The sequence below is a fragment of the Panthera tigris genome, chromosome D1 (genome assembly GCF_018350195.1).
Source record: "Panthera tigris isolate Pti1 chromosome D1, P.tigris_Pti1_mat1.1, whole genome shotgun sequence".
NCBI lineage: Eukaryota > Metazoa > Chordata > Mammalia > Carnivora > Felidae > Panthera > Panthera tigris.
The window spans coordinates 86,386,621-86,406,339 of NC_056669.1; the positions used below are offsets into that span (position 1 = coordinate 86,386,621).

General features: G+C 38.2%; 1 protein-coding gene across 1 annotated transcript; it reads left to right on the plus strand.

The window, feature by feature from the left end:
* Positions 1-2,312: 2,312 nt before the first annotated feature.
* On the plus strand, positions 2,313-19,670 carry DEPDC7 (DEP domain containing 7). The gene is made up of 9 exons (XM_042959163.1): positions 2,313-2,991; positions 11,640-12,030; positions 13,858-13,985; positions 14,833-15,022; positions 17,218-17,429; positions 18,195-18,337; positions 18,522-18,647; positions 18,770-18,848; positions 19,400-19,670. The coding sequence occupies exons 1-9, from the start codon at positions 2,919-2,921 to the stop codon at positions 19,591-19,593; spliced, it is 1,536 nt and encodes a 511-aa protein (XP_042815097.1). The 5' UTR covers positions 2,313-2,918; the 3' UTR covers positions 19,594-19,670.
* The last annotated feature ends 49 nt before the right edge of the window (positions 19,671-19,719 follow it).

Genomic DNA, 19,719 nt, shown 5'->3' on the forward strand with positions numbered 1-19,719 from the left:
TATATATTAAATACATAATACATTAAAATATATATTATTTATAAATATATATAATATAAATATGTATATATATTACATCCTCTCTATCCACTCATCTATTGATGGACACTTACGTTGCAAAGCTGATTTTTTTTAAGACTGTATTTTGACAAGGATAATTAAGAGATCTATTATATGTGTAACACTAGATACTAAAAGAAATCAGTAAGGTTAAAATATGCTCTCTGCCTGCTAAGTGGAATTAGTCATTCAGAGAAAGACAAATATCATATGACTTCACTCATATGTGGAATTTAAGATACAAAACAGATGAACATAAGGGAAGGGAAGCAAAAATAATATAAAAACAGGAAGGAGAACAAAACATAAGAGACTCAAATACAGAGAACAAAACTGAGGGTTGCTGGTGGGGTTGTGGATGGGGGGATGGGCTAAATGGGTAAGGGGCATTAAGGAGGGCACTTGTTGGGATGAGCAATGGGTGTTATACATAGGGGATGGATCACTGGAATCTACTCCTGAAATCATTATTGCACTATATGCAAACTAACTTGGATGTAAATTTAAAAATAAATAAATAAATAGAGAAAAAAAAATGCTCTCTGCCCTTGACAATTTTCCAATTTTGTTAGGCAATCAATGTGTGTATGCTTAAATAATTAGGTAAGATCTGCTCAAGCTGGGGGAGGGAGCACTAAATAATAACGTACTTGGTAAGGGCCATTGGTGGTCAGAAAAGAAATACATCAGAGTACAATCTGTCCAGTGAAGATGGTGGGATTTGAGTTAGGCCTCCAGGGTGCATAGAATGTGGTTAGGTCAGGAAAAAGAAATACAGCATTTCAGGTGAGATAAACAAATAAAGCACAAACTGGTAAAAATTATTTGAAATGTTATATAAATTATCAAAATCATCATTAGGGTCACCTGACTTTTTCAAAAGACCCAATACTAGTGTTTGTCAAGATTTGTTTTCAAAAATAGTATGAGCTTTTTCTCTCTCAAGCAATGAGGATGAACTTTTTTTTTTAATGTTTATCCATTTTGGGGAGAGAGAGCATGAGTCCGGGAGGTGCAGGCAGGAGGAGAGGGGGGAACAGAGGATCCGAAGCAGGCTCATGCTGACAGGACAGAGCTCGATGCTGGGCCTGAACTCATGAACGGTGAAGGTGAGATCACGACTTGAGCTGAAGTTGGACCCTCAGCACACTGAGCCACGCAGGTGACCCTGAACGTGTATTTTTTTAATGTTTATTTTTTTTGAGAGAGAGAGAAAGCAGGGGAGGGGAAGGGAGAGAGGGAGACACAGAATCTGAAGCAGTCTTCAGGTTCTGAGCTGTCAGCACAGAGCTGGGCTTGAACTCATGGACCCAGACATCATGACCTGAGCCAAAGTTGGACACTTAACTGACTGAGCTACCCAGGCCACACACCCCCCCCCACTTTTTTTTTTTTTTTTTAACTGAACGTGTATTTTTATTCATTTATGCAGCCTGGGACAGGCTAAAGCTAACTGGTCTGTTGAATGCCTGAAACAGGTCCTAAATTGTATCTTATCTCTGCCAGCAGGAACCAACTGAGAAATTACAGAGGAAATTGCTTGAACAGACCTGAGGCCAGGTTTTACTACCACCAGGGGGAGAGAGCACATTAAAAAAAGGAGAAACCAGTTGGCAACCTTTTCTAAATCTTCAGATTGCCCCTGCCCCACGCACTAAATTGGGATTTTGGGTCACAGCTTCTTAAGTATGTACTCTTTGAAACAACCACATGTCTATATTCTTAGAATTGTATTCTCTAAACCACATGCAGGGGCTTCTTCCAATAAGCAAAGTAATGAATTCACACCTAAAAGCATTCTAACTTATAACCTGATCACACAGGTATCCTCCTTAACCAGATATTTATTATATGTACCAAAGTTTTAAAATGATTACAAAATACCCAAATTTGGGGCAAAAAAACCAAAACAAAACAAAACAAAAAAACCCAGGCATGTATCTGGCAATGAATTATTGGTCCCTTACTTAGATCCTTCACCCTTTCAGAAGTACCTCAGCAAGGCACCCCTGGATTCCCCAGTTGCAACTTCCCATTGACAACCCTCCCTTCCCTTCTTTTTTGGCCTTCACTCCATTTTCATAGCAAACTCTGTCCCTATCCTCCTGACCCAGAGTTACTTTGGAGGAGGCACCGATTTTCTTTCCATGGCCAGCCAGATGCCCTCCTAACCATGACCTCTAAACATTGCTCTCCTGGGCCAGATAAAGATTTGTTTTTGTTGTTGTTGTTGTTGTTGTTTGTTATTTTTCAGAGAAGGATGCGTGAAAAATTCGACGCAAATACCATCGTGACATAATTTTAAGCATTAAAGTTTCAGGACCAAGTACTAAAATTCTTAACATGAATTAGTTTGTGTAATCTTCACAAAACTCTACGCCACAGGTGAGGGCACTCAGGCACAGAGCAATTAAGCAATTTGCTAAGCCTCAGAGCTCATCAACTGCGTGTCGTGGTTTGCACCCAGGTGGGCTAACTCCTGCTGGGGCGACGCTGAGTGGCGGTGGGATGGGAGTGCCGGCGCCGATCCGCGGCTCCCACACACAAATGCTCTTTACTTTGCTACCGCCCGCAACACAGCACAACGGTGCAGTCCGGGGCGGGGGTGGGTGCGGTGGGGCGCCCGGGGCCGGGGCCGAACCTTTTCCGCCCCCGCGGGCTGCAGGTTAGGCGCAGCTCCTGCAGGCACGTGACCAGTGTCGAGCGGCGCGCGGCGGCCAAGGCGGGCCGAGCCTGGCCGGGGGCGGGGCCTGACGGGAGCTCCGCCCCGTCCCGGGCCAGTTAACTGGCGGCCGGGGCGCGGGCGCGCACTTCGCGGTGCAGCGGTCGGAAGAGCTGGTGGCCTGGCAGCTACGGCCATGGCCACGGTGCGGGGGAAGGCGGCGGCTCTGAACTGTTCAGCTCTCCACAGCCCAGCGCAGAAGCCTCCAGGTAGGTGATGAAGACCCCTGTCCGGGACGTGTGGGGGTCACAGGGCGGGCTGGGGGGCTCAGGATGCGGTTCTTGCGCGAGGCTGGCACGCCGCCGGGTCCAGCGGGCTCCACGCAGCTGTGCCCCCTCGGGCTAGTGCCCAGGCTTGTCGGCGAATTGGCTCCCTCTCTCGCGGGTGGGCTGTAGCCGGCCGACCCTGCCGTCCTCACAGCCCAGCTTTCTACTTAGTCCCCAACTTGAACTTTGTTGCGCGCTTTTCAGTGGCCAGCTGCGTGCCAGGCGCTCTCACTAGGTCTCCAGATAGGCTCCACGTCGTTACTCGTAGAAAGTTTATCTGGACTTGTATGGCTCTTTGCCTTCTGTCTCAGCCACAAGCCTCGGCTCCACAGTATGGCCAGGAACCGAGCGCCTCTCTTGCCCGCTCTGTTCTCCAGACTTCCTGGGCTCTGTTCAACGGGCAGGACCTTGGCAAAAAAATATTTGTTCGTTAAATTTTCTGGATAGGCAGTATTTCAGTGAATAGAAGTTTTGAACTCTTTTTAATGGCTACATGACATTAGGAGAGACGTTGATGAATTTCTGCCACGAGCTTAATCGTGGCTTGGCTTTGAGAGTAGTTTGCTTAGCCTCTTACTTTCTTTGAATGTCCAAACAAATGAATGGAATGGATGATAAGTTCTAAAAATCTGATCTTAGCATATTACAACTCAGTAAACAAACAAACCACAACAAACTATCCAGAGAACACTTGGCTCTTTTTTTTTTTTTTTTTACTTTCTAGAGAAGTTACACCCCTACCCTCTTCTGCATCTGCTCTGTAGGGTGTTCTACAAATTGGTTCCCTATCTGACAAAAACTTTTCCTTTGGAAAATACCAACCAGTGAAACTGGCTCCTTCCTCAAGGTGACAGTAGTCAGTGAATTGACTTAGGTCAGATAGGTGCATCTCAGTGGCTCCAGTCTTGTGTTTGACTTATAATGACTAATGCCCCTTTTAATCTTCAAAATTCTAATGATAAATTGTGATGAGAACTACTTTAGGAATAATACTGACCTTATTCCCCAATTTAAAGGATTCAGATAAGCATATGATGGCTACATTCAGAATTTCTCTGTGTTTTACATTGTGAAAAGAGTTGTTTTATATTCATCACTTGAGAATTCAAAATCAAATCGTATTGGAAACAGACTTGGGAAATCTTTAGGCTTACTTTCTGAGAGAAAGAAATTGCCAAATTTTACATGATTAAAAACATGGCACGCTGTCTTCTCTAACAGCTGAAATACCAGTTCTGAGCTTTGGGCATTTGTGAACAGGTTCTTAGATGGCATAAGCGAACAAGTATTCAAAATTAAGTAGATGACTTTCAGAGGGAAGAGCTAAAGGGCTGGTTAGCAGATTTGAACACATGGAAAAGACCAGTGTCCTGCACAGCAGCACAGTGGGCAGAGAAAAGCCCACTGCCTTTTCTCATCTGTTTTGCTTGCTAGGGTTGGAACCCTACCTGTTAGCATTTGTTAATCCCTCTTACACCCTTTAGTTGCCTTCTCACAGTCCCAGGGAACACAGTAATAGGAGCCTGTGCTTCTTGATTTCCTTGCTATTTCCTTTCTGTATGCTCAGGCAAGCAGCTTTCTACTCTTAGTTCTCTACCTATTCGTAACTCTTCCACACCTTAAAGGGGCTGTAACAACCAGGGACCTGGTTTATGTAGAAGAAATAAATGCCATATGCTAACCTTCAGGACATACCTTAAAGATACTTGCCTTTTAATACAGACAAATAAGAAAGTGGCATGTTATCCTGTTTTCCTTTTATACTGTAACCCAATTCTCTGAATTCACCAGGTATCACTTTTCCAGGGAGCTCAAAGTACTTCCCATATGCTAGCTCATTAATCTGTGTGAATTAAAGTAGGGGCCAGTGCCTACTTGTATTGATAGTTCTTTTAACGTATTTTAAAATTGTTCTTATTAGAAGAGATTTCTTTTACATTCTTTACCTGCTTGCAACCTTCTTAGAGGCAGTCTCTGTCTTCAGCATGACATCTCTAATACTAAATAAGAGGAAAACAAACTTTGAACTATCAAAACCAATATGCAGTAAAAATGTTGTATATTGGTATCAGTGTATAGCAGCAGGCTTTTCCCACTTAGTTACAGCTGCCTATTTTAATACCCCAAACTCAGTTCTCTACATTTATCTATTTTCATAAGGCTTTGGTTAATGTCCAATAGATGTAGTTCTTTTCCTTTGTCTTGAAAACTCTGTAATGTTTTAAAACCTCCTGAAAAAATTCTTAACATTATCTTAAATCCTAAATGACTTAGGATTTACATATTATTTTCTGATGAAGAGTTAAATCTTCTGGTATGTGACACATCTTGCCTTATCTGCTAACAGTCTTTATTTATTGAATACTGTTTGGAGCTTGACATCATCAGGTGAGGTGAATAGGTAAGGGATAAACTCTTTGAAGGTAGGAACTCTGTCCCCTTAGTTCAGAGGAAGGAAGAAGAAAGATACCTTCCTTTTTTACTTTTTAAATAAATTTTTTAAATTTTAGAATAGACTTAATTTACAAAAAAGTCACGAAGTTAGTATATAGAGTTCCCATATGCTCTTTACTCATTTTCCCTTACTATTAACATCTTATATTAGAATTGTATATTTGTTGCAATTAATGAACGAGTGTTAATGCATTCTTATTATTAACTGAAGCCCATACTTTATTTAGAGTTCCTTAATTTTTGCTTAAGGTTCTTTCTCTGTTCAGGGATCCCAATCAGGTTTTTCCATTACATTGAGTCCTTAGGCTCTTCTAGATTGTAAGTAACCCTTTCCCACTTTGTTTTGAAATATACATCTGTTAGATGCTGGGTATTGACATATTGTCTCCTATGATCCTGATGGTAACAGAGATCAGTGCAACTAGGTCTCTTTTGCAACAGAAAAATAACCTTGTTTGCCCAAGATTGCATTATAGTAAATGATGGAGCCAAGAATAGAACCCAGGTATCTGGGACTCCAAAACTCATGCTTTTGTCTTACTCTTTGTATCCAGAGAAAGGACTGTACGTCCTGCATTAACACAGGTTTTCATGTGTAACTAGTGTTCACTTAACCCACAGTTTCTGAACTTTGGGCACTATTGACATTTTCTTCGTTGTGGGGGTTGGCCTGTGTTTAGCAGTGTCCCTAGGCCCTCTACTCACTAAATGCCAGTAGCACCAACCCCTCCTTTGCTTGTGACAACCAAGAATGGCTCCAGACATTGCCAAGTATCCAGTTGGGGTAAAATCATCCACTAAGAACCACAGCATTAACTCTCTTTTCAAAGTTTTTAGTAGTTGGCAATCATCTACAAGTATTGAATAACCAAATGTATTTTGTGAGGCAGTTTATAAGGCAATTAAATAATTTGAACTTTTGCAAACTGTAAGGACATTTGAAAAAAAAATAAGGCACTTACTTTTCACTGTTCAAGTTTGTGGGAAATTGCCTAACATGAGCTATCTGAATTGTTTTGTTTTGTTTTGTTTTGTTTCCCTGTGGGGTGGGGACAGTCTAATGCCTAGGAATAAAACGAGATCGTTACATGTTAATTTAGAAGTAGCATGTTTTGGGGGGTACCTGGGTGGCTCAGTTGGTTAAGTGTCAGACTTCTGCTCAGGTGATAACCTCGTGGTTTATGGGTTTGAGCCCCCAGTTGGCTCTGCACTGACTGTGGAGCCTGAAGCCTGGGTATTCTGCCCCTGCTCCCTTGTGCTCCCTCTGTGTCATTGTCTCTCAAAAATAAATAAACATAAAAAAATTTTTTAAAGCATGTTTTAATAATTGTGTTTACCTTGCATCAGGATCCAGTTTTGTAATGTATGTATTGATCTTCTACGGAGTTCAGTAATCCTTCGAATTTGAAGTGATGATAGAATTTGTTTTTGCCTTTAAATAACACAAGCAGGGCCATGGTAGAGGTGCTGCACAGATCGTGGTTGAAGCTGATTATCCCTTTGTGACTTTTGAGTAAATGTAATTTCTTGACATATCTGCCTTATGGCTTGATTTTTAGGGAATTATTGTAACAACTTGTTTATTTAGTGTATATTTATAGAAATGAAGATGATTATCAGTAGTATTACAAACATATATCAGAGTTCAATATTAGAAATTTAACTTTTTTTAGTCTTGGTAAATTCTTTTGGGTAGATTTCAAATACATGCAAAGAACAGGTCTTTGCCTTTGAAAAATAACTATTTTCAAACAAAAATGAATCTGCTTGAAAAGTGAATGTTAACTAGTCTAGATTTATATAGTGCTTAAGAGTATGTATAGTATATTATATATCTAGTTTAAAACAATTTCTGAGCCTCTTATTAGGCTCAGACATCTTCCAAAAAGCTTTGTATCTGATAAGGTCACATTTGTTCCTATGCTTCATTTCTTACCATATTTTATGTCGTGTTCAATGTCCATATCTAAGTGGAGATGGGGTAGAATTTCAATCTCTCAAATCCTATATTCAGCAGTTGAGACTGGAAACTAACCTTAAACACAGTGTTCCACTCTTGTATCAGTAAATGAAGAAACCGACCTATAGAGGTTAACTCTCTTATCCAAGGTTATCACAGCTGATCTCTAGACTCTTTGATCCTTTGGTCATGATGCTTTTAGAACATGCTTGACCAAATGTAAATTAAATAAGGAAGTTTCAAGGATGCAGATAGTGATGAATTTTAAAGAAATGTCTAGCTCATATGCTAGTGAGGGCTGGAGACAGGCTGAAATTCTGATTGCTAGATTTACAAAGCATTCATTGTATACTTCTGGTCTCTTGAATTCTGGTTGGAAGTTGCAGTAATTTGTCTTACTGGGCCATGGTCTGCTATACCAATATTCATTTCAGCTCTTAGATGATGATAAATAAGTTTCAAACCAGCATGTGGGGGACCTGTGTTCAACTGGTGAAGTCAGCATTAAAAAAACAGGTTATCCTGGTGTGGGTTTTGGCACATTTACTTGTCAAGTCCAGGGTATATTATGTATTAAAGTATCTGCATGAACATGAGCTACTTTGGGTCTGTGGGTGGTGATGCTTGAGGGGAAATATCCCAGGATGCAATGGTAGGGAATTAATGGTCAGTGAGAACAGAGGGGACCTGAAAGGGCTGAATTGTATCATGCCTGGAGGACTCTGGAAACATTGTGTGGTTCATAGGTGCCTAGTATCCTGCTCTAACCTGTTCTTTAATCTTTTATACTGTGTTATCCAACCTGCAAAACTTCCTGATTTCCCATATTTAAGCAGCAAGTTAATATGGGGAAATTTATTCTTAACTCCCCGGTTGAAGATTAGCCTTTTCCATGTCGCTGAAACTGAGTGTCCCCTCCCTCCCACTCCATTCTGTGGTCTTGTTGATCTCAAATTAGTGACTCAGCCTTATTTTTTAGGATTTGTATACTTACCTACTTGTAGTTCAACTGTTAAGACTGATGTGTTTCAGATTTAACATTATTACCCAGAAGTCTATTTCAATCTACTTGAAAAGCACTCTGATCTCTACAAGTTCAAATCTTATTTTCCTTTCCTGTCCTACTCCTGCATACTGTGACTAGTATATATTATGGAATTTATGATATCCTCTATTTTAGGACTAATGAATACTGTATTTATTTAATGACTACTGTTTTTAAATATTTTTTAAATGTTTGTTTATTTTTGAGAGCAAGCACAAACGGGGGAGGGGCAGAGAAGGGGGAAGGGGAGACACAGAATCTGAAGCAGGCTCCAGGCTCTGAAATGTCAGCACGGAGCCCAGTGTGGGGCTCGAACCCATAAACTGTGAGGTCATGACCTGAGCTGAAGTTAGACGCTTAACCAACTGAGCTACCCAGGCACCCCTTGAATTTTGTTTTTATTTTTATTATTTTTTAAGTGTTTGTTTTTGAGAGAGAGAGTGCACGTGCAAGCATGGAAGGGGCAGAGAGAGAGGAAAGGGAATCCCAAACAGGCTCCACACTGAGTGTGGAGCCCGACCAACTTGGGGCTTGATCTCATGACTGTGAGATCATGACCTAAGCGGAAATCAAGAGTGGGATACTTAACCGACTGAGCCACCCAGGCGCTCCTCTGAAGTATCTTGAATTTTAAAATATAAAAACAGTCTTGCTGATTATTTTAAATGAACATTAAAGTAATTGGTAGATAGTTGAATTACCCATCTACTTTTGGTATTGGAAATATACAAATAAACAGTAAAGGGCTTTGTGTGTATGTTAGTAACTTAAATAGTGAAGATGTTCAAATTTCTAGTAGCTACAAAATGGCACTGCAAGTGGATACAGTGTGATGGTTCACTGTGGTTCTTTTATGTATTATAATACAAAAGACGAATTCCAGATGACCCACTTAAAATTTATGACCCTAGTGCATTAAGTGGAGTTTTAATGTCTTTCAGGAACTTATCTTTGCTTTCATCTTATACCTTCTATTTTATCTAAACATGCAGGAAGAGAATTTCAGGTAGCAGTTTCTGTAATTATAATTCTCTTATTCCTTAGAGTTGTAGTGATACAGAGTTTTCCTTTTTACATGACCTTAAGGGAAGTAGTAAGTTTTCAACTTCTCTGTCAGAGAATCCTAAAAATAAAGGAAGTGATCCACTTAACAAAAATAGAGGCTTAAAAATTAGAACCACTGAATATTCAGAGCATCATTGAAAATTGTAACACATAAAAAGGCACAGTCTGTGTTTATGTAAAAAGAGAGCAAGCCACCCAGCCACCAAGCTTATGATTAGCTAGACTCTGTTCCATCAGCTTATTAAACGAAGGTCTGTGTTTTCCTTTTTATTGTTTCTCCTTTTCTTTGTAGTTTTGCCAAATACCAGTTTATTAAAATCAGGAAAAACATGATAAATCTTTGAAAGCATGTTTTCTGTTTCCTGTCTTGCTGAAACCTTGCTTTATCTCTGTGCTTTTCCTATCTTTGTGGTAGGTTGTAAGCTCCTATCAGGCAGGAACCAGTTTTCCCTGTTACAAAGTGCTTAACTCCTAAGCCTGCATAGTAGGAAGCTTTAAAAATATTAGTTTAGGGGCGCCTGGGTGGCTTCGTCGGTTGGGCGGCCGACTTCGGCTCAGGTCACGATCTCACGGTCCGTGAGTTTGAGCCCCGCGTCAGGCTCTGGGCTGATGGCTCGGAGCCTGGAGCCTGCTTCCCATTCTGTGTCTCCCTCTCTCTCTGCCCCTCCCCCGTTCATGCTCTGTCTCTCTGTGTCTCAAAAATAAATAAACGTTCAAAAAAATTTATAAAAAAAAATATTAGTTTATTCCAACTGCTGTGTGTATGTATGTCTATAATTATACATCTATTTACTGATAAATGCTTTAAAATCATATAGACCATGAACCAAATTCCAATACCATCTCTTACAGTATAATGTTTGGAAGTTACATTTAACCTCTGCGAATCTATTTTGCTTCTCTGAGATTATATCTACCTCATACGGTTGCTAATGTTGTAATGTAATTCATAAGGCACTTAATAGAGTTCCTTACACATAATTGGTAACTGCCACAAGGTCCTACTTGATACCCCACCCCAAAGACCATTTCCACTCTCCTCTGATCTCATTTCCTACTGTTCTTTCCCTGGCTACCCACCTTGGGCATGCTGGCCTTGTTCCTCCTCTCCTGGCCAAACACACTCGGTTTCTAGAGCCTTTGCTCTTTCTGTTCTCTTTCCCCAAATATCTCCACAGCTTGCTTCCTGGTTTTACTCCAGCTTCTGCTCAGAAATCACCTTGTCAGATCTTTCCTGACATCCATCTGAAATAGTGTTCTTTCCTCACCAGGCTTTATTTTTCTTGTTAGCATTCATATAACATGTACATATTGTCTGTATCTTCCCACAAAGTATAAGTCCATGTAAACAGGGATTTGATTTTCCTCACCTTTGTATCCTAGCATGTAGGACAGCGTTCAGCATATAGTAGGCACTACATTTTAAATGAGTTGCTACTAATTAAAATTTCAGTAATAAGCTGACCTCATAATTGTTCCTTAGTAATAACTTTGGAAATTGCTACTTTTTTAAAGTTTATTTTACTTATTTTTGAGAGAGGGAAGAGAGGGAGGGGCAGAGAGAGAGAGAGAGAGAGAGAGAGAGAGAGAGAGAGAATATCCCAGGCAGGCTCCATGCCACCAGCGCAGAGCCTGACGTGGAGCTTGAACTCACGAACCGGTGAGATCATTACTTGAGCTGAAACCAAGAGTTGGATGTTTAACCAACTGAGCCACCCAGGCTCCCCTGAAATGGCTCCTTTTTTTTTTTTAATGTTTATTTTTTTTTATTTAAAAAAAATTTTTTTTTAATGTTTATTTTTGACAGAGAGAGACAGAGCATGAGCGGGGAGGGGCAGAGAGAGAGGGAGACACAGAATCTGAAGCAGGCTCCAGGCTCTGAGCTGTCAGCAAAGAGCCTGACACAGGGCTCGAACCCACAGACAGCATGATCATGACCTGAGCTGAAGTCGGACGTTTAACCGACTGAGCCACCCAGGTGCCCCTGAAATGGCTATTTTTTTGTTTAAGGATTGCTTAGACCTTATTATAAATGAACAAGGTTACTCTGCGTTTTTCCCATTCCAGGTTTCAGCGTGGCCCAGAAACCATTCGGAGCCACCTATGTGTGGAGCAGCATTATAAACACTCTTCAAACACAGGTGGAGGTGAAAAAACGAAGACACCATTTAAAAAGACACAATGACTGCTTTGTTGGTTCAGAAGCTGTGGATGTCATTTTTTCTCACCTAATTCAGAATAAATATTTTGGTGATGTAGATATTCCTCGGGCCAAAGTGGTAAGAGTGTGTCAAGCACTTATGGACTACAAAGTATTTGAAGCAGTTCCAACCAAAGTCTTTGGAAAAGACAAAAAACCTACATTTGAAGATAGTAGTTGCAGCCTTTATAGATTCACAACCATACCTAACCAAGACAGTCAATTAGGCAAAGAGAATAAACTATGTTCACCTTCCAGGTTAGTATATAATGTTAGATTATCCTGGGGGTATTGGCAGGATATCATCTACTTTTTAGCAACAGGCTGAATGATTTTATATTATTTTGGAAACCATAAATGAGGCTAAAATCTGGGTCTGTGGGTAAATTTGATAAAATACAGTGAACTTTTGTTTATTCAGTATCTCCTGGAATTCTTGTTTGTTCATATTTTATATCTAGCAGAAACAATCAACAAACTTTGATTTTTCTGCTTCAAGTTACAATTATAGCGTAAAAGTATGTTAGTTTATGCACAAAGTGGTATGAGAACAGAAAATGTGAAGGTGGGCAGGTAAGTTATCACTAGAATCTAGGAAATGGCAGATGTGAAGTATGAAAGGCATGTGGGACCCAGAGTGCGGAGAGTTTCATATGACTTGAGTTTGCAATCCATCATACAGATGTTGGGGAGGCCACAAAAAAATGACATTATATTTTAGAAAGGTCATCCTGGTGGCCATCTGGACATCCTAATGGGGAGAGCTAGTTAGGAATCTATTGCAGTATTGCAGTCTATAGATGGGGGTGAAGTGGGGATTGTGGTGAAGAGGGAATCAATTAAAGGGAGACTGGGGGACAGAATTGTAGAACCCAGTGACTGAAATGGATGAATGTGATAAGTACATAATTAACTTATTTGTCATGAAGTAAAATGTTTCCCTTTTATTTCCTTGAGCTAAACTGTGTAGAGGGGACCATGCAACTGAAGCCTTATAATTCAGATCTGACCTAAAGAGTTTTAGTCTTCCCGACTTTCAATTATTTTTAGTGTATTGTGTATCAGATATTGTGTATTTTTAATGTCTTTAGTGTATCAAATATTTTAATGTATTAACTTTCAAAACTTTATATTTAAAAGATGATAAAATTACCTCTAAATATAGGAAGGAGATATGAGGGTGAGATAGGGCAAAATCCCTGCTTTCCAGATACAGGTCCACATACTTTATCTGAAACCTTTGGGGCTATATGCATTTAGCAATTTGGAGCTTTGGAGATCTTAAAAAGATACTTTTGTATATAGACCATATGTTTGGTAACAGTCCTGGAGGGATCCTGGGCAGCATCTGGTAACCAAACGTATTAGTATTTCTTCAGTAAACAAAATACTCCTCTAACTGGGAGAAGGAAAGGCTATGATAGTCTCAGGTTAGCTTTTGCCATCATATGAGTTCTGAATAAACTTTAGATTTTTCACAGCTTTTTGGGTTTGAGAATTGTGGGTAAAGGATTATCAGCTCTGTATTTGGAAAATGATGAGCACTATCCACCCCAGAAATAGACGTAACTGATAAAAAACAGCATAATAAAGTTTGATTACGTTCTAAAATAGGAGACCAAAATTTTAATCATCAAATTACTTAAATCTAAATGTTCAGGGGTGCCTGGGTGGCTCAGTTGGTTAAGCGTCCGACTTTGGCTCAGGTCATGATCTCGCGGTTCGTGAGTTCCAGCCCCATGTCGGGCTCTGTGCTGACAGCTCAGAGCCTGGAGCCTGCTTCGGATTCTGTGTCTCCGTCTCTCTCTGCCCCTCCCCCACTTGTGCTCTGTCTCTCTCTATCAAAAATAAATAAAATGTAAAAAAAATTTAAAAAAACATCTAAATGTTCAAAGGAGAATTTAGAGTGTGTGTATTTAGACTTGAGAAAGAAGGTGCATGTTTTTGTATTCTGTTGTTAGAATTTGCATTTGTTTTGTTTTTGTTCTGAACTAAATAAACTTTGTAGAAACTCTTAGCTTTCTAACAGTAAGATATTTCTCTGGGCTTACTACTAAACATTAATTTAAAAAAAATTCATTTTAGGTATTCAGATGCATTATTTAAGTCGTCTGATTCCAAATCGGCAAGTTTAGAGGATCTCTGGGAAAATCTGAGTTTAAAGCCTGCTAACTACCCTCACATAAACATGTCTACAACCTTGTCTCCACAAGGTAAGTAAAGATGATACAAGCAAGAAATACAGAAGACCAACTTCAGATAAAGTTAGTTATTTAAAACTTTTCAGTCTTAACCTTTATTAGAATTTAAATATTCAAACCACAAAGAAAGAGCACACTGTGTATTAAAGCTGTTTATATTAAGTTTTAACAGAGGTCTATTATCTTTAACAAATAGATCAGTGTTGCAATTCTTGAACACTGACTTTTGTCCTATCAGCTGGCAGAGGTTCAAATCTGCAGTGTTTTGCGTGCAGATTTTTATTTATTTAAAATATGCTCTCAGATATTTCTTTCTCTAACATTTTATTAGGCTAAATAAAATTTTGAAAATTACATTATTAATGTTTAACATTAACAGAACTCTTATGTTCTTCCTGGTCTTTGGCAAAGGATTGTAGACTCATGACCGATTTCCACCTTCCCTCCCCCATCCTAGTTGTGGAAACCCTGAGTGGAATAATCTGCAGCCAATAGTTTCAAACCAGTTTTCAGATTGAATAATGAATCATTCTTTCTTCCAAAGTCCTTATTAACATGTTATATGACTTGATCTCTTATCTCTGCCATATTGCTTTTTACAGTACAAGAATGAAAAGAATTCCTGTTGTCCAAGTCTGTTCTCCTACACTTTAAACAAATCTTGAATTGTTTTTATTTTCTCATAAGAAACCACTTCATAAGATTGACTTTTTTCCCTTTCCTTTTTTTTTTTTTTTTTTTTTTTTTTTTTTTTTTTTTTTTTTGCCACAAACTTCTACCTTAGACTTGCCTAGACAAATACTGTGGTGAGCATTTAATAAATATTGTTACTTTTTACCTTGTCATTTTTCCTGTGTAGTTATTAATGAAGTATGGCAAGAAGAAACAATTGGACGTCTGCTGCAGCTTGTAGACCTTCCACTTCTTGACTCTTTACTCAAACAGCAAGAGGTTGTATCTAAAGTTCCTCAGCCTAAGAGGCAACCTGACTTGATCAACAACAGTAACTATCTGGATCGAGGGATTCTCAAGGCTTACAGTGACTCTCAGTATGTGGAAATACATCCATCTAATAATTTGAGTGTGTTTTTAGGAAGATTATAGATAATGGTTTGAAGATAATCCTTTGAGTTCTGTCCACAGGATCAGAGAGATGCATTAGTCAATTGATAATTATCAGTACTTGGGAAAGTGAAGAACAAAATTACCTTGGTCAAAATTAGAAACAGATTTAATTTTCATTATTTTTTATATTCATTTTTGTTTCACACATACCTTCACTTGCGCATCAAGTGAAGAAGATGATTATGTTCCATCTTCTCTCTGTTAAAATGTAGGGCAGCACTGGGGGTTGTATGGAAACCAATTTGACAATAAGTTTCATATTAGGAAAAAATAAAAGGAAAAAAAATAAATGGAATAACACAATATAAAAAAAAATTTTTTTAATGTAGGGCTCTCTGGTCTTCAAAGGGCTTGGAAAAAAATTAACAGATTTGGCAAATTCTCAGAATCCTTTGCCTACCTATATTTTTATACTTCTCCAGAATATCTTGAATATGTATTTTTAATTGTTTTGTTAAAGAAATATAATGAAAGTAACTCTTGTTCTCATATCTGACCATCATTCTTCCAAATATAAATCTTAAGGTATGAAGGCTTCACTTCAGGTGCTAAGGGAAATATGATTTTTTTTTTCCTTAAGGAAGAGTTCTGTATTCCTTATAACTTTGAAACTCTTCTCCTAAGTAAAACTATCACATGTTAAAATCTTGTATTTTTTTGTTTCTTATAGCTTATTTAATTTTTAATTATTTTTGCCTTAGCAGATAGCATTCAGTAGTTAGGGAGATAGAAATGTTTCAAAGGAATGCAACTTACATTTTCAGTACTTCATAAGTTCTACAGTCCAATGAACTATTAACAGTTGAATGTCAAAAGGTAGTTTAAAACCTTATGCAAAAAGCAGTTAATCCCAACATACTAGTTATTGACTCTGTGTATACAATAGGAGGCTTATTAATCAATAAGAATTTTAGAGTTAAAAAAGATTAAATCCTACATAATTCTTTAAAAAAAAAAAAGAATTTAAATCCTATTTCTACAATCTAAAGTAACATGAAAACATTTTTTATTTTATTTTATTTTGGGAGAGAGCGAGCGCGTGGGACAGAGGGAGAGAGAGAGAATCCCAAGCAGGCTCCACACTGTCAATGTGAGATCATGACCTGAGCCAAAATCAAGAGTCAGCTGCTTAACCAACTGAGCTACCCAAGTGCCCCTGAAAACATTTTATAATTACCTTAAATTTTAAATACAGAGTTAGAAACTGTGTTAAAAATGACCTTAAAGGGGCGCCTGGGTGGCTCAGTTGGTTAAGCGTCCAACTCTTGGTTTCGGCTCAGGTCATGATCTCATGGTTCATGGGTTCAAGCCCCACGTCAGGCTCTGTGCTGACAGCATGGAGCCTGCCTGGGATTGTCTCCCTCTCTCTCTGCCCCTCCCCTGCTCTCTCTCTCTCTCTCTCTCTCTCAAAAATAAATAAACATTAAAAAAAAAAAAATGACCTTAAAGATCATCTAGCTGCATTTTACCATTAACTTGATGAAGCTGATGCCCAGAAGGGTGACTTGACCTGTCCGATATAGTGCACCTGAGTGGTGACAGAATTAGTTGTCCTGAGTTCATGGCAGTGGAGTGCATGATTTTTTAAAAACTATATATAAAATACATATGTACATTAACAAGTTGAATACTAAAAGCTATTCATTCTATTTTTTGAACTGTAGCATTTTGTGAAGTTACCCAGCTGGCATTTTATTAGAAGTAGAAATTAATATTTAATTATTTTGAAACCCTACCTTATCTTCCTCTATTCTCTCCTAGCCAAAGTGTGAGATGATTGATCACACACAGAGCTGTGGGACCCTGAGCATGTAACTCAGTTTCTGGGCCTCTGTCATAAATTTCAAGAGTAGACTTTGAATTTTGATGTCCTTCTTAGTTTATATGGTAGTGGATAGCTTCTGTTTTCCCTTCAAAAGAAAAAAGAAAAAGAGAGACCTATTAAGCCAAGCTTTTGGTCTGTGATACATGATCTACCAATATTTTAAAAAGAATTACATGTATCTTTAAGGGTATAGAAATCTATCTTCATGGCAGACTTGAGATAGGTAGTAAGTACTGTGTGTACATTTGTTGCTTTTTTGCTTTTTAAAATAAAATAATTCTTTTTTCCCCATAGGGAAGATGAATGGCTGTCTGCAGCAACTGACTGCTTAGAATACCTTCCTGATCAGATGGTGGTGGACATAAGCAGAAACTTTCCTGAGCAACCAGATAGGATAGACCTAGTGAAAGAACTTCTGTTTGATGCCATTGGCAAATATTACAGTAGTAGGGAACCTCTGTTAAATCATTTATCTGATGTTCATAATGGCATTGCAGAACTCTTAGGTAAGTAAGAGCTTACTGGATCCTGGAATGTGTCTTTTGGAAAAAACAGGAAGAAGTTAATTATCCTCAGAATTAACCAAAATGGCACTACTTCAGGCTGGGAGTGGATCTGGATTAATCCATGGAAAGTATGTTTATTCCAAAACTTCTAGGGCTGATTTGGAAAGAGGCTTTAATAAGCTGTAAAGTTACGCAGGAACTTCTGTTGGCACAGGAGAATGCTACCCTCATTCACTGGAAGTTTAATAAGTACAGCGTGGTAGTTCTCTTCTGTAGAAAGCACACCAACATCACCACTCTTCCCACTCCGTTCTCTTCAAAATGGCAGACACTCTGTCCCTCTACCAATGAGCCAGACTGTTCCTCATGGTTTGTTGAAAACAAATCGGGGGTTTCAGAGAATCCTGTCTATTTTTCTCAGGTAGAGTTGGATACATCAGTACTTTACACATAGTGTACACTTGAAATGTATTGAATTAATGAAAAGCAGGCTGGGAATTTATTTTCAAAGCCAAGAATTTGATACAACATCCTAAGATTGTTAATTTTGACAAGGATTTAGTGAATGAGTTGTCAGTTTGAGAACAGGCTGTCTTGAAGGTTGGTATTGGTCATTTATTGTAATTCCTCGTCTTTTTGTTTTGTTTTGCTTTTGAAAATAGTTTTGAATAAGTTTACTGTTTAACTTAAGCTTTAACTTGAATTTTGTTCCTTTAATAGTCCCTTTTGGTCAAAATTAAAAGCTGTTTTTTCTTTTGGCTGAAGTGAATGGGAAGACTGAAATAGCATTAGAAGCTACTCAGCTGTTTCTAAAGCTTTTGGATTCCCAAAATAGAGAAGAATTTAGAAGACTACTGTATTTCATGGCTGTTGCAGCACATCCTTCTGAATTTAAATTACAGAAAGAAGTAAGTCTTTCGTCTAAATGTTAATTGCATTCAGTAGCCTTAATACTTACAGGATGCACATGTCATTATTTTACATTAGCACCAAGTATGCTGAAATGAATAGCTATTAATACTTAATATTGCCTTTTGTATTAAATTTAGTTCAAATATACACTATTGGGTGTGTTTTGTTTTATTTTTATAGAGCGACAACCGAATGGTTGTGAAAAGGATATTCTCAAAAGCTATTGTTGACAATAAAAATTTATCCAAAGGCAAAACTGATCTTCTGGTACTCTTTTTAATGGATCATCAAAAAGATGTTTTTAAGGTAAAATTCTGAAAGTAGTTAAATTGAGCTTATGTAATAGATCACTAGATTGCAATGCATTTGAATAATGTCCCATGTCCCTCCTCTTTTTTTTTTTTTTTTTTTTTTTTTTTTTTTTAAAGATTCCAGGAACTCTACATAAAATTGTTAGTGTTAAGCTCATGGCCATTCAGAAAGGAAGAGATCCAAATAGAGATACAGGTAATCTGAGAAATAGTATTTTCATGATCTTTCAAAGCTAAATTCCTAGTATTTATTTGAAAGTCTTGCTGTAAGTAGTTGCACTTTAATTTCAATTAAACTTTAAACTCCTTGGAGTTACCCAGACTTGGCAGAGACCCTCCTTATGTCAAAAAGTAACTTGACCTGGGGAGCCTGGGTGGCTCAGTCAGTCAGTCAAGCGTCTTACTCTTGACTTAGGCTGGGGTCATGATCTCGTGGTTTGTGAGTTCGAGCCCTGTATCAGGCTCTGTGCTGACAGCACGGAGCTTGCTTGGGATTCTCTGCCTCTGTCTCCTTGCCCCTTCATGACTTGTGCGCGCGCGCTCTCTCTCTCTCTCTCTCTCTCTCTCTCTCAAAAATAAACTTAAAAAAAAAAAAATAATAACCAGGGTTAGAAAGTCAGCAGTGCTTAGCATCTTCATTGCATTTTAAAAACTGGGGAATAAAAATAGAAATGTGAAAATATTATTTTTTTAGTTAAATCTGAGGAATAGATTCATTAATTGAACTTTTTACTTTTAAACTTGAAGGATATATATATTGCCAGAGAATTGATCAAAGTGATTATTCTGACTATACACAGAAGACAACTAAGGATGAACTAATGAATTTACTAAAAACTATTGATGAGGATTCAAAACTATCTGCCAAAGAGAAGAAAAAATTGCTAGGTCAGTTCTACAAGTGTCATCCAGACATCTTTATTGAGTATTTTGGAGACTGAGTTTTTTAATGTCTGTGTATAAATTATGTATTTTAAGAATAAATTATGTATCCCAAATACCTAATCACATTTGTAATCTTGGGTGTTCTAAATATGAAATTGTACTTAATAAAATGTTTTTTGTAT

Coding starts and splice junctions, on each gene's coding strand:
- DEPDC7 (XM_042959163.1), top strand. CDS start 2,919: ATGGCCACGGTGCGGGGGAAGGCGGCGGCTCTGAACTGTTCAGCTCTC. Junction 2,992..11,639: donor CCCAGCGCAGAAGCCTCCAG/GTAGGTGATGAA, acceptor TTCCCATTCCAG/GTTTCAGCGTGGCCCAGAAA. Junction 12,031..13,857: donor AAACTATGTTCACCTTCCAG/GTTAGTATATAA, acceptor AATTCATTTTAG/GTATTCAGATGCATTATTTA.